Source organism: Neolamprologus brichardi, chromosome 14 (assembly GCF_056152115.1).
Source record: "Neolamprologus brichardi isolate AB-2024 chromosome 14, ASM5615211v1, whole genome shotgun sequence".
In the NCBI taxonomy this organism is placed as follows: domain Eukaryota; kingdom Metazoa; phylum Chordata; class Actinopteri; order Cichliformes; family Cichlidae; genus Neolamprologus; species Neolamprologus brichardi.
Window position 1 is genome coordinate 23,647,440 of NC_142117.1, and position 14,217 is coordinate 23,661,656.

Sequence of the window (14,217 nt, forward strand, 5' to 3'; positions counted from 1 at the left end):
TACTTTAATACGTGTTACGTACTACGTGTTACTTTAATATTTTTACGTAATATATATATATATATATATATATATATATATATATATATATATATATATATATATATATATATATATTTTGTTTATATGTGTGTGTCCACTTTAGGCTTTTTCACGTCAATAATTTTAAAATGGGCTTTATGTGAAAAGACAGCAGCAGAAGAACTAGGTTTCTGTTTCCATCTCTTCCCTTCCCCCCCCCCCCCCCCCCCCCCCCTCTGTCTGTGCACTATTCTGTGGTTTTGTTGCGACTAATGTACAGTGGAAAAAGGCAGTCGATTGTTGCTTTTGAACAGATACTTTTGTAATATTTATCAAATTGTATCACGTTAGACAATGACATGGCATAACCTTTGAATTAGGAAATATTGAATCTATTTATTCAGAAAAACAGATTTAACGGGTTTTAGTTTGTTAATACAAATTACTCACAGCTTTGAATGTTTGCTTGTCCACAGAGCCTGCAGGCGCCGATAATAATTGTCATCGGTGAGTCACCTCTGCCTTACTGTGAAAATGTGTGCACACAATGCTTATTTTTACCATTTGACTATCATTGCAAGTTAAGTGCTGTTCAGTGAGTGTCACTGAGGTTCCCTACAAGAAAAGAATTAACAAATGAGGCTGTCAGTTTGTAAGTTCAAACAAAAGGCATGAGTTGGATTTGTTGAAATTGGTGTTGCATGCTTGTCCACCTTTGTTTTTTAATGGCTGAATAATGACTAAACATTTGTCCATTCTCTGGTCTCTTGCTGCTTAAGTGTGCATTAACGATTTGACCACATCTGTCAGTTCAGGGTTAACCTCTACCTTCACCTTCCACTTCATTAAAGTAATGTATCTTTCCACTTCTGATCATCATATTCACTTCACTCATTAGAGCCCACACTTCTGACACCACTTGTCAGTTTGACCGGCAGTATCTTTTAGGTTCAAACAAAAGGCATCTTCCACAAACTAATAAAATACAATAAAGGTAATGAAACCACTTGTTTTCCCTGCAGAGGAAGATATACTTTTATATCTGACTGCCAGCAATAATGTCCAGGCTTTGGTTATCTATGCTTTTCAGAAAAGACTGTAATGGAACATGGTATGACATCAAAGAGGCTACATGCTGTGAAAACAGACTTCACCCTGGTGCAACCCTGTCTTGTTGTGGAAATGAGCCTTACAGTCCTGGAACAGCCACTTGTTGTAAACAGCAACACAGACACACAGTCACAGGTAATAAAGTTATAAGATAGAAAACTAGAATGTAAAAAAAAATATGTATAGAATAGTAATATTAAAAAGTATGTCAATAAATGTTCATCAGCTGGTATTAAAATAGGTTATATGTTTCCATCTATTCAGATCTATTCTTGAAGGTCTTTTTCTCACTTCTGAGAACATTTGTGTATCACTCAACCTTGCATTATGGGTATTAAGCAGATAAAGGCTTTTCTTTTTTAGCAAACAAAAAACTGCTAGACACCTACAGTGCTGATGTGATGGTTAAGAGGGAAAGCTTACACTATTTTGTTGCAACCATCATAGAGTACGGGGAGATGTGAGGAAACAGAAGTACAGAGCATCAGGAAAGTATTCATAGCTTCTTCACTTGTTCCACATTTTGTCATATTGCAATCTTTACCAATAGATTAAATTCATTTTCACCCCAACATTCTACACCTAACACCCCAAAGTGACAAAGTAGAAAAATAGTTTGCCTGAAATTCTTGCAAATTCATTAAAAATAAATAAAATAAATGATAACATATACAAGTATTCACATCCTTCACTCAATACGTTTGAAGCTCCTTATTGAGTCTTATTGAGTATGATTTTTAGACAGTTTGTCATATTATTCTTCCCAGAAACTCTTAAGCTCCATTGGGTTAGACAGGGACCATATGTACACAGTCATTTTCAGATATGTACAATTAGATTTAAATCTGGTTTCTGATTTTCCCAATTAAAGACATTCACATACTGGTCCCAAAGCCACTCCTTTGCTGTCTTGGCTGTGTGCTTAGGATTGTTGTCCTGTTGTAAAATTAACCATTGCCCCTCCTCCAGTCCCTGCTGCCAAAAAACATCCACACAACGTGATGCTGCCACCACCATGCTTTACTGTAGTGATGGTGTTAACCAAGTAATTAGTGGTGCCTAGTTTCCTCCAGATATGATGTTTGGCATTCAGGCCAAAGAGGCAAATCTTTGTTTCATCAGACCAGAGAATGGTTTCTCATGGTCTGAGAGTCCTTCAGGGGACAGCCACTCCAGGCAGGCTGTCATGTGCCTTTTACTGAGGAGTGGCTTCTGTCTGGTCATTCTACCAGACAGGCCCAATCAGTGGAGTGCAGAAATGTTTGTCCTTCTAGAAGGTTCTCCTCTCTCCACACTGCAACACTGGAGCTCTGTGAAAGTGATTATCGGGTTCTTCGTCACCTCCCTAACTAAGGTCCTGACCACTCAGATTGGTGGGGCGGCCAACTCTAAGAAGAGCCCTGGTGATTCCAAACTTCTTCCATTAATGTGCTCATTGGGACATTCAATGCTAAAGAAATTTTTCTGTACTCTTCCCCATATGTGTGTCTTGATACAATCTTGTTTCACAGGTGTGAATATTTTCCAGATGATCTCGATGCTGCTCAAGTAAAAGAAGCAAAAGAAAACAAAACCGTTTTTAGATTGAACTTTGAGTTTCTTTGAAGTTGTGAACTTTCTAATCGTGATTTGATGCACTTATAATAACACTCTTTCAGCAGTTACATTAAGGTACTGATGTCTCCATCCTGTTTTTACAGCCAGAGTTACACAGGGTCTTAGTGAAAAGGTATCCAGCTGCTGTGAACTGAAGGCTTACAACCCAGTGAATGAAATATGTTGCCAGTCAGCCATCATAGCAAAACCTTCACCAATGGCTGAGTGTTGTGGTAAAGGTGAGTAGATGCACTGATGCATTAAATCAGTATACAAGTATACAATGTAAGTATCGAATTATGTTTTCTCCATCACTAAGTTTTGAGTGTCTGCTGCGAATTTGTAGTTGTTTGAGTATTAAATCGTCGGATTCAGTTAAGGTGCAAACTGAAAGAGATAGGAAACTGCAAGGTGGTGTCAAGAGAGAATATAAGTAGCCACCATCAGATGGCAGACTTTGGAAATCAAGAGAAATGACTGAAGGCAGAGAAAATGATTAAGTGGTGGCTTGATGCATGCGCAATCATTCAGGTAAGGGAATGCCAACATTTTCATTGGGAGAAACGTTTTGTCACTCATCCAAGTGATTTCTTCAGTCTCAGCTGACTGCTGGTTCCCCAACCTTATAAGTAATACATCTGCATAATGACAGGCACTATCACCACTGACTAACAATGGGTCATGAGGGCAGTTTCATGATCATTATTATGCAAATTGTCATGACCATTAAGTTTTACATCAAGATCACCCAGGGTTAAAGTCAAAATCAAAGGATGTTGTCTTTATGGATTTAGTCAACTAGACTGCACCATATATACCAAACATTAGCCAACATGGCCACTGTCCAACCTCTAGCAAGTATAAAGCTAATATAATGGTGGAAGTATTACTAAGGGACATAACTAGATTGAATTGAAATCAGTGATTGTCTTTTGAAACAGTCATAATGAGATGCATCAGGGCACTCGTTTGGGAAGTCATTACGAGGCACTTTCTAAATGAACTTTAATTTACAAGGTCAACAAGACATAAAAACTGAATGTACAGAATATATAGTAAAACATGGTTAGAAAACACACACACACACACACTTAAAGGTTTACCAACATTGCAGCAGCTTGACAGCTTAGCTATGGTTAAGGTAAGTTAAGAAAGCAAAAAACAAAACATATTTTCTTTTCACAGATGTTTTTGATAGGGTCAAGCAGATGTGTTGTGGTTCACCTGATATTAAGACGAGTCTGATGAGAGATTCCAGTCACCATCAGTGCTGTGGTCACAGCCAGTATGACACCGAGACTCAGTGCTGTTGTTCAAGTGAGGAGAAGAGGCTGGAAGTACACCCAAAGATGTCATCCTGCTGTCTCAGGGACTCCACTTCAGGTCAATACAGTATGTCACACTGTGCAGAATAGATTTAATAAAATCTAAATCTGAAATCTGAAAGATTTTGTAGTTTGCATCATACTTTGCATGTTAGACCAAGACAAGAAAGTCATTTGATGGGCTAGAAATTTAAAAAAAAAGAAAAAAAAGTCTTATCCCTCAAGACTATCTGCACTAGATATGCCATGTCTTTAATGTTGCATATACTTAAAAAAAAATCTTTGTGGGAGTATGATAGCTGTCACAGAGTATTTAAAGGAAGCCAATGTTAATTACTGTGAGTAATGAAATTGTGTTGACTGTCTTTGCAACTACAGCTCATTTATGTGGAAATGAGACCTATGACAAAACACATAACTATGCTGTCAGTCAACTGTTATTGACAAACGTTCACCGAATCACAGATGCTGTGACAAAAGTAAGTGAAGCTGAAAAAACAGAAAAGTATTTCACTGAATATACAGTAGATGATTAGGAAGATTATTCATCAAATGAAGAACATACAGACATCTTTAAAAAGCTCCATATTAGTTTAGCTATGATTAAAGTTCAAGTGTTTCAGTTTTTGATATGTGTATCTTTTCCACAGGGGCGTATGATGTGGAAAAGGAGCTGTGTTGTGGTCCAATTAGTGATAAGAAGATCCTGACAAGGAACTCCCCAGATCACGTGTGCTGTCATCAAGGCCAGTTCAACAGCAAGACTGAGTGTTGCTGCTGGCAGGATGATGGTGCTGAGATACAACCGAGGAATTCATCTTGCTGTGAGTCGTGTATATTTGAATGGCATAACTTGCCAAAGGCAGCTTAAAACACATCTTAAAATTTGATTTAAAAGTAGGCTCTTCATTTTATATTTTATATTTAAATCATGAAAACTGAATACAGTTTTATTTTAGTGTTGGGAACAGTTCCATCATATTTATAATGAAATCAACTCATAGACCACAGTGCTTATCGCATTACATACTTATAATCAGATTAAATGCAATAAAAAAATTGTTAATATATTATCGTTTTAATCAAAATCCTTTGTGCTTCATGTTCACAGGTATGCAACAAGAGGTAAGTGTTATGTTTTCCAAGGAAGGAAGTTGTTAATAATTAAACTGAAAATAACAGACAAGCGCCACTCAAGGGCAACAAAAGCAAAGAAACACAACAAAACCCAAAAGATGTTCACAAAAAAATGTCTGTTAACCGAAAACATGCTTTTATCCACAGTATGTGGCTATAGAAGGGCTCCCAAAAGTTCTCTTTTGCCTTTGTCTATAGAGTCAGCTGCCAATGGCAGTACCCAAGCAAGAAAGTCCATACTATTTTATTTATTGTGTGTGTGTGTGTGTGTGTGTGTGTGTGTGTGTGTGTGTGTGTGTGTGTGTTTATTTTTCCATACTATTTTATTTATTGTGTGTGTGTGTGTGTGTGTGTGTGTGTATTTTCCAGGCACCTGTGCTCCAACCCAACTGGTAAGTTAACTGTGGCTTTGCCCTATTATTGTCCACTTATCTATACATACACACATACAAACAGTATATACAAACATTTTCTTAACCATCCATCCACTGCTTTGTTGACAGCACTACAAACCTTTGGACTTCTCTCAATAAGCTTCATGGTGTAGTCACCTGAAATGGTTCTCACTTCACAGGTGTGCCTTGTCAGGGTTCATTTGTGGAATTTCTTGCCTTCTTAATGGGGTTAGGACCATTAGTTATGCTGTGCAGAAGACAGGTTGGTACACAGCTGACAGCCCTAATTTAATAACTGTTAGAATTCATATGGCAAGAACCAATCAGCTAACTAAAGAGAAACAACTCCATCATTACTTTAAGAACGGAAGGTCAGTCAGTCTGGAAAACTGCTAAAACTTTGACTGTGTCCCCAAGTGCAGTCGAAAAACCATCAAATTAGATTACATGAAGACCGCCCCAGGAAAGGAAGACCAAAGGGTCACCTCTGCTGCTGAGGATAAATTCATCCAAGTCGCCAACCTAAGAAATTACAAGTTAACAGCACCTCAGATCAGAGCCCAGATAAATGCCACACAGAGCTCGAGTAGCAGACCCATCTTTACATCACCTGTTCAGAGGACACTGTGCAAATCAGGCCTTTATGGTCAAATAGCTGCTAAAAAACACTACTAAGGAAAGGCAATAAGCAGAAGAGATTTGTTTGGGAAAAGAAAAACAATCAGTGGGCAGACCAGTGGAAATCTGTGCTTTGGTCTGATGAGTCCAAATTTGAGAGCTTTGGTTCCACTCACCATGTCTTTGTACAATGCGGAAAAGGTCAAAGGCTCCCACCTTGAAGCATGGAGGAGGTATGACGGTGTGGGGGTGCTTTGCTGGTGACACTGTTGGGGATTTATTCAAAGTTGCAGGACCATTGAACCACAGCATCCTGCAGCGACATGCCATCCCATCCGGTTTGTGTTTAGTTGGGCCATCATTTATTTATCAACAGGACAATGACTCCAAACACACCTCCATGCTGTGTAAGGGCTATTTGACCAAGAAGGAGAGTGATGTAGTGCTGCAACAGATGGCGTGCCCTCCACAATCACCGGACCTAAACCCAATCAAGATGGTTTAGGCCGAGGTGAACCTCAGAGTCAAGGAAAAAGGGCCAACAAGTGCTCAGCATCTGTGGGAACTCTGTCAAGAATGTTGGAAAACCATTTCAGACGATTACCTCATGAAGCTCGTCGAAAGAATGCAATTAGTGTGCAAAGCAGTAATCAAAGTAAAGGGTGGCTATTTTGAAGAATCTAAAATATAAAACATGTTTTGAGTTATTTCAGTTTTTTGTTTACGACATAATTCCATATGTGTTGATGCCAGTGTTGGGCAAGTTACTTTGAAAAAGTAATTAATTATAGTTACTAGTTACTTCTTCAAAAAAGTAACTGAGTTAGTAACTGAGTTACAAGATTCTAAAAGTAATTAATTACTTGAAAAGTAACTATTGCGTTACTTTTAAAAACATGTTTAACCCTCTGGGGTCCAGGGTATAATTGGCCATTTTAACTACTTTTGATGTTTTCTCTACATTTCACCTTTAAAAACTATTTACTTTGCCTTGTTTGGTATCATTGTTTTCAGCACAACCTCACGTGTCTGAATTTAAGGTTCTATTTTCATTTGACATAGTGTATTAACACAATTGATCTAAAATCAGACAAAAAACATAACATTCGAGTAGAAAAAAGTTATAATTTTTACTGTAACAACCACAAACATGTTTAATGAATCATATTTCATAACTGCAAATATAAATTGTCAATTTTAAATAATCCCTTTTTTTAATAACCATTTCAAACTATTTACAGAACAATCAGGTGTTCTGCATTCAGTAAGATGCCACACAAATTATTTGTGCCACTTCAAAAATTTCTGTCCACTATAAAGGAGAACATCACAGCCTGATACCTGGAGGTCTGACAGCAGCAGGTGTATCACTCCTGTTCTCTACCTGGAGACAGCAGTCGCCTCATTGTTCTGACACACAACACAAAGCAATCCACAACACCACAACTCTCTCTCTCTCTTTACCTGCTACGCCCCTCTCTCACTCTCTTTACCTGCTGCGCCTCTCTCTCTCACTCTCTTTACCTGCTGCGCCTCTCTCTCTCACTCTCTTTACCTGCTGCGCCTCTCTCTCTCACTCTCTTTATCTGCTGCGCCTCTCTCTCTCACTCTCTTTACCTGCTGCGCCTCTCTCTCTCACTCTCTTTACCTGCTGCGCCTCTCTCTCTCACTCTCTTTATCTGCTGCGCCTCTCTCTCTCACTCTCTTTACCTGCTGCGCCTCTCTCTCTCACTCTCTTTACCTGCTGCGCCTCTCTCACTCTCTTTACCTGCTGCGCCTCTCTCTCTCTCTCTCTCTCTCGCGGTCACGCCTAAAACTTCCCCCTCTTCCTAAACAACCAAATGTCATGTTGCCATATCATTTTTGATTGGTCGACATGGGGCATTTTTCCACCAACACGAACGGGCTGTTTTTTGTTTTGGTTTTTTGGGGTCATAAGCAGAGAGTGCTTGCTAGCGCTGACCTTAGACAGTAAACATGACAACACAATTTAAAAACTGATATATATCACCTTGTTGCTTTCTCATCTTGAAGTGATCATGTGATTGGCTTACCACAACTACTTTATTCTTCCTCAGTCAAACAGCAGCACTCATGCGATTGTCTTACCCCCTAGCTACAGGTGTTGTGCCAGAAAGTGATTGTGGCCCTCGGCAGCCCGCAGAGCTGCTTAAAGCTGTAGAGCCCAGCTTATTTACAGCTACTTCCTTACAACTGATATAAGATGAGATAAGCTGAACACAGCTTCAGCCGTCTGTTTGTTGAAAAATAGTAACGCGACCGCACCGTATTTTCTTGTTAGTAACGGCATTGTAACAATAGAAATAGTAATTAGTTAGATTACTCGTTACTGGGAAAAGCAACACCGTTACTTGTAACGCTGTTATTCCTATCACTGGTTGATACATAGTTTTGATGCCTTCAGTGAGAATCTACAACGTAACTAGTCATGTAAATAAATAAAAAAAACATTAAATGAGAAGGTGTGTCCAAACTTTTGACTGCTAGTGTATCAGGGGCTGCGGAGTCGAACAGAGGTAAACACACCCTCAATATACACAAGCAGGAAAACGAGAGGATGGGGAACAGGTGAGAACACAACTGGGACGTGACGAGGCGGGGAGGAGAGCAAAACTCAGTGACATAAGACACAGACTGTTATTAGTAAAAAAGGAAATACAAGAGAGACATGGAGACACAGATTCGACACTTAGACATGGAAACATGAGACGAGGCGAGGTGAGGCACAGGAACAGAACAGAAATCAGGAGGGCTAAATATAATACAACAGAAAACAATTCAATGAATAAAACTTAAAAACACTGGGTCACAGACCCAGGACAGTGACAATGGCATAGATGCCACATGACACCTTATCTGTGAGAGGCTTTGAAAACTTAGCATAGTATTTATGCAATGTTGACTGTTTTTGTGTTTTTGATTATTTTTACCTGTTTTTGCATATCCGCAGCACTGAACCAAACACACATCTCTGTCGGTCATCATGCTACAATCCAAAAGAGCACCACTACTGTGAAAGAAACCAAAAGCCTCTCTGGTTCTGTACCTCAGGTATCACTGTCTGTTTGTTTTGGTTTTGCAGCTGTCATGTCAGTTACTATCACATAAAAATTACATAACCCTGTGGTTCTAACTTTGCAGCTTTTGGAAGAGAAAGTGGAACTGGATCACAGCCCAAACTCCAACAAAGCAGTTAGAACTTAGTGAGCAGTTTATTTTGCTCTACTGGTGTAAAAACAAAGAGTTGTTTTCAGCATAAATTTCTCCTACAGAGCACATTGTGCCTTTGGTTCTTGTGATGTTAGCTCACTGTGGAAAACTCTTCAAGTAATAAAGTGTGAAGACATAAAACACGCCCCTAGTAATATCATTTTATATACTGTAATACTAAACTAACTCTTTCTAAAACTGAGAATAATGCCTTGGGAGTTTATCAAATGATGAAACAAAGAAATACTATCTTGTCTTCTATTTGTATTTGTAAAATCCTATATGCTCATTTTTAGTTAAATGTGTGCATTAAAGAGGGTTCATGCAAGATATGGAACCTATGCAGACTCAAACCCAACTTAACTTTTCATAAGACTTTATTTGCACAGCAGAAGAAGAGTGAGGTAAACATGAATATACACCAGCTGAGAACAGACTATCATGGAGAGCCACTGGCAGAGAATAATTAATCACAGAGAGTCACTAATGGTGAATCACCCCGGAAACCCACCAACACCGGCTGGAAAATCCCAGACACTGCCATGGAACATGACAGTTTTATATTTGGAAAAACATCATGTGAAACTATAGTCGCATGGGAACACCCTGACTCATGATTCTCTGACTCACTGATTCTCAAACATTTCCCATGATCTGAGTAAATGTTATTTTCTTTCCTTTCTCAGATCCTTTTTTTTCCCTGTTATGTCTTTCCAGATGTAACGGAGTTCAGCATTTATGAGAAGTTTCTAACTCCTGTCCTCTTTCCACCCTTCCAACCCTCACACCTCTATGTTTAGGTCAAATCAAGGCAATCCACACATACAGGTCTGCTGTGATGGATGTATGTCTGCGTGGAAGCCTTGGATGGATCCGGTAATAATCAAATTGTTTTTCCTTGTCTTGTTTGTTTTGTTGTTTTGTCTCTGGGCCTCATTTTTATTTATAATAGAAAGTTGTGTCTTAGGAGAATTTTGGAAGAATTTTTAATAAGATTGTTAATGGGTAAAATGATAGGCAACATATTTCATTATTAAATAAAATGTAGAGCTGACAGCAGTGGAAAAGAGAGATTCTAGGAAAAAATACTGCTTTACTGACCCTTTGATGAGAGAGCTCACAGCTCCCCGCTCCTTTTATACAATAACTGAGGGTGTTTTTTGATCTGTCTAAAGGTCATCAAACGGCCTCAGTATTCGCTACTAATGCAAAAGGGCCAAAAGTCTTAGTCTGCATTTCTGAACAATTTACTGTATTATCTCTGATTCTTCAAGTGCTGTGGAGAGACGCCGTACGGCTCGGGACAACGTGGAGTTCTCTGTTGTAATAACACCTTGTACGAGGACAGAGACGATGGAGAGGAATGTTCAGAGATGGGTATTCCTTACAACCCGGCCAAAGGGACTATATGTTGTTCTCAGTTTCACGGCAGCCCGGGACAACACTGCTGTGGGACAGAAATTTACCGGCCTGATGTTGAGGTTTGCTGCAATGGACACAGGTCATTTTGTGTGTGTGTGTGTGTGTGTGTTGCTGATAAAATCTAGTGAAAAGGGATGGGGTTTTTTCCATTCCTTATTCATTAGCTTGGTTCAATCAGTGTTTGATTTTAGGTCAGTGGGGAGTTAATTTTTATGCATCTTGTGCTGGTTGAGGGGAAACCCAGAGGGAAATGCAAAGGAAATGTCTTGCATTCCAGTAGAAGGTCTTTTCTTTATAGAAATTCCAGCTGTGCATAACACTGTCCCACCTTTGTTTACTTTCAGGCACCGTTGTGCTCTGGTCTAATGTGATAAAGGGAAATTGGAAGTCATGCAAAGAATTGACTAGCAGGTAAACACCCAGAAAACCAGAGAGATCTTGTAATTATAGATTGTCATTATTTAACTTATGCATAAGCTTTATTTGATATTAATTGCTCCCTCTGTTTTCCAACCAGACATCCCAAATCAGAAAACATTCACTGCTGTGGGGTCAAACCCTACAACATTAAAGACCCAAAGGTGAAGTGTTGTGCAGTAACACTGTACAATCTGACTTCATTACATAAGCATGGAGGGGATGTGCAATGCTGCGGATCCACTCTGCAAGACCCACAGGTAGTTTATCAGTAATGATGTATATAATATAATTATCATGTTATCATCCTATTCATGCCATGAGAAGTTATTTGAGATAAACTATATGAATTTCAGGGGCAGGACGACACGTCAAACGCTCCACTTCAGGTTATATCTCTATAAATGGCTCACATGCTTGTTTGTTCTCTGTGGTGGGGCGTGGTCTGCGGTGCCGTGCGGACGCACCTGTACGGCATCCGCAATCACGCCCGCCGTGTTAAAACACGAGGACTCAGGGGTTGGTGTGGTGTGTGGTGAGATGTAACTCAATAAAATGGCTCTGAACGATACTCCGTGGTCCCGCCGTGCCTTATTCTCGCCACATTCTCATTTCCATGCCCCACCATCCATCCCTCTTTCTCAGTTTTTCACACCCTCTCATCATTATCAGGGGATTTGTAAGGTTCAGGAGCCACTGAGAATCTGTCACTGAGCCGTTCTCATTACTGCAGTCTCAGGCAATAATCTTTGCTTTCTCCATCTGTTTTCCATATCATATTTGAGATTGCAGTCCCAACTAATGAATGAAATTATAGAGCTGCAAGGTGAAAGTAGCATTACAGGCCACCCTAGTTTCAGAAATTATGGTCACATTAATTTTGACACTGTTTCTTTTCTTTTTTTCTTCCTCCAAAAGCATTTTGAATTTCCTTTCTAACTTGTGACACCTCTCAATAACCAGTTGAGCATTAAATCTAGAATATATGCCTACTCTACAGTGAAGGAAAACAACACCTTGTAATGCATTGGCTCCCAAGGCTGCTTTCATGGACACAGCTTGTCCGGCTGTCACACAAATAGTTGATAAATGCATCCAGGAGAAGATTACTGTACTTTATAAAAGTCAGTCCAAAGAATCCTTTACAGATCATTTCAAAAAAGAGGAGGATCTCCAGTCTGAACCTAAACACAACAATTTATAATTTAATATAACCAAACCATCATTATTAGGCTTTGCAAGCCAAACTATGCAGTTGCTGCCAAGGCCCCAGTAAGACCAATACTAAAACATTTTTATATTTAGTTTATATCTGACAGTCAGAATACCTTCAGCATAAGGAATATTACACCTGTCTTTAGAAACTTAACATCTCTTGTCACTACCAGGACATTTGCTGCTCAAGTGAGGAGGAAGAGGTGATCTTCTCTGCTAAGACAGGGTTTAGATGCTGTGGTCACCTCTATTACAAGACCACCTTGTGGTCATGCTGTGCTGGGAGGCTGAGATCAATCCATGAACCAGGACAGGGTCAAAGAAAGATGATTAATGGTTTGTTTTGTCTGCTTAGATGTCCTTTCCGTGCAGTAGAACTTCATTTGACGTCATTTTAATTTGATGGCAAAGCCCAGATCCTGCATTTTACCAATAACATGTATAATGTTGTTTTCAGAATCCAGAGTCCTATCTGTGAATAATCTGAACAAAACAGATCTTTGCCAAAAAAGTAAGTCTTTTTTTAACATAAAAAATGCTGATGTTTTGGTTTGTAATGCCATGGCTTTATGTATCTTTGCTTAGTGCACATTGGGACTGTGAAAAGTGTGTAAATAAATAAATAAATAAATGTTTATTTATATAGCACCTTTCAAGACAGAATCACAAAGTGCTGCACATAAGATTACAAGTCATAAAAAGATTTAAAAAGAGAAAATAAAACAGGCAAAAAATTAACCAAAAGCAGTTTTTAAAAGGTAAGTTTTGAGCTGTTTTTTTAAAAAACAGCTACTGAGTCCGCAGTTCTTAATGCTTGGGGGAGAGAGTTCCACAGTCTCGGGGCCACAGTGGCAAATGCTCTGTCACCCTTAGTCCTCCTCTTAGTATTTTTTATAGCAAGTAAGCCCTGATCAGATTACCTCAAATACCTGCTAGGGACATAGGGGTGTAGCAGATCAAAGATGTAGGCAGGTGCCAGTCCGCGCACAGCTCTGTAGGTCAAGACCAGGATCTTAAAATCGACTCTAAATTTAACAGGAAGCCAGTGTAACTGAGATAACAATGGTGTCACATGTGAGTGCTTGGAGGATTTTGTCAAAAGCCTAGCTGCAGCGTTTTGCACAACCTGCAGACGATCCAGAGAACCTTTGCTTAGACACATAAACAGCAAATTACAGTAATCCAAGCGTGACGAAATAAATGCATGTATAGCAATCTCAAGTTTAGAGCGAGATCAAACCAGGCTTAGCCTAGCCACATTTCTTAAATGATAAAAACAAGACCGAACCAGAGATTTCACATGCCCATCCAATGTGAGACTCGAGTCAAAGGTGACACCTAAATTCCTGATAGAGGATTTAACATAAAGTGAGAGAGGACCAAGGGCTTTCACTATCTGCGATAGAAACCTATCAGGGGCGCATACGAGGACTTCGGTTTTCCCCTCGTTGAGTTGAGTCTCAGCAGAGCGTTGTGTTTGGGAATGTGCTGACGGTTCATGGTATGGAGACCGAAGCTCTGCCTTTTCCTTACATCCTGGAAACAGATGATCGCTGCAGCTTCCCTAAACTGATTCTTGGGAAGACCTACTTCTTTAACAAAGTTAATGTTTTCACTGATTTCAATCATGACTCTGTTCTTCAGTCACTCCATTTCGTTCTTTCCAAATGTTCACCTTAGGTCACCATTGGCTGATTTATACATGGGCAGTCCTGATGAGTTACTCTAGT

At 39.4% G+C, this 14,217-nt stretch overlaps 1 protein-coding gene across 1 annotated transcript; it reads left to right on the plus strand.

Annotated features, from left to right (window-relative positions):
- Window positions 1-1,100: 1,100 nt before the first annotated feature.
- On the plus strand, window positions 1,101-14,167 carry LOC118454544 (uncharacterized). The gene is made up of 13 exons (XM_087851636.1): window positions 1,101-1,266; window positions 2,832-2,966; window positions 3,913-4,119; window positions 4,703-4,782; window positions 5,164-5,177; window positions 9,174-9,286; window positions 10,245-10,309; window positions 10,708-10,934; window positions 11,373-11,532; window positions 12,661-12,823; window positions 12,945-12,998; window positions 13,073-13,093; window positions 13,941-14,167. The coding sequence occupies exons 1-13, from the start codon at window positions 1,101-1,103 to the stop codon at window positions 14,165-14,167; spliced, it is 1,632 nt and encodes a 543-aa protein (XP_087707762.1).
- The last annotated feature ends 50 nt before the right edge of the window (window positions 14,168-14,217 follow it).

Excerpts from the sequence above, each read along its gene's own strand:
- LOC118454544 (XM_087851636.1), top strand. The coding sequence starts at position 1,101 with ATGCTTTTCAGAAAAGACTGTAATGGAACATGGTATGACATCAAAGAG. Across the intron at positions 2,967-3,912 it reads GGCTGAGTGTTGTGGTAAAG|ATGTTTTTGATAGGGTCAAG; the intron begins GTGAGTAGATGC and ends TTCTTTTCACAG. Across the intron at positions 12,824-12,944 it reads TCAAAGAAAGATGATTAATG|AATCCAGAGTCCTATCTGTG; the intron begins GTTTGTTTTGTC and ends TGTTGTTTTCAG.